The sequence below is a fragment of the Apaloderma vittatum genome, unplaced genomic scaffold (assembly GCF_000703405.1).
Source record: "Apaloderma vittatum isolate BGI_N311 unplaced genomic scaffold, ASM70340v1 scaffold30223, whole genome shotgun sequence".
In the NCBI taxonomy this organism is placed as follows: Eukaryota; Metazoa; Chordata; class Aves; order Trogoniformes; family Trogonidae; genus Apaloderma; species Apaloderma vittatum.
The window spans coordinates 621-1,014 of record NW_009710308.1 but is presented as its reverse complement, the minus strand read 5'-3'; the positions used below and the strand labels follow the sequence as shown (position 1 = coordinate 1,014).

At 59.9% G+C, this 394-nt stretch overlaps 1 protein-coding gene across 1 annotated transcript in view; it reads left to right on the top strand.

The window, feature by feature from the left end:
* Positions 1–234: 234 nt before the first annotated feature.
* The window catches only part of LOC104272303 (inhibin beta E chain-like), a gene marked incomplete at its 5' end in the record, with an annotated part of 755 nt that continues 595 nt past the window's right edge, over positions 235–394 (top strand). Inside the window, one exon of the mRNA XM_009867263.1 lies at positions 235–384. Coding sequence (XP_009865565.1) covers positions 235–384 — 150 coding nt within the window. The remainder of the gene's footprint in view (positions 385–394) is intronic.

Genomic DNA, 394 nt, shown 5'->3' with positions numbered 1-394 from the left:
TGCCCATCTGTGCCCGTTCTGCTAGGCAGGCTGGGACAGTCCCCCATCCCAACACCGCTGTGCTCCCAGGCACGGGAAGGGGATAGGCTGAGGGCTCCGTGGAGGGAGGAAGCTTTGTAGGTCTGACCTGAGAAGAAGCTGAAGGAGCTTGGCCCTGATGTGCAGGGTGGTGGTGCAGCCTTACCTCACCCAGCACTCCGCAGAGTTCACTTCCTCATCCCTTTCTCCCCTCAGAGCCCACGTCCCCCTCTGGCCTGGGGCTGCAGTTCCAGTTCAGCCATGCACAAGACCAGGACATTCATATCCTGCAAGCTCAGCTTTGGCTCTACCTTCAAGTTCCCCGAGACCCAGCAGCCAACCTCACCCTGAGAATCTTCCTTGCTGGTGGGGAAGG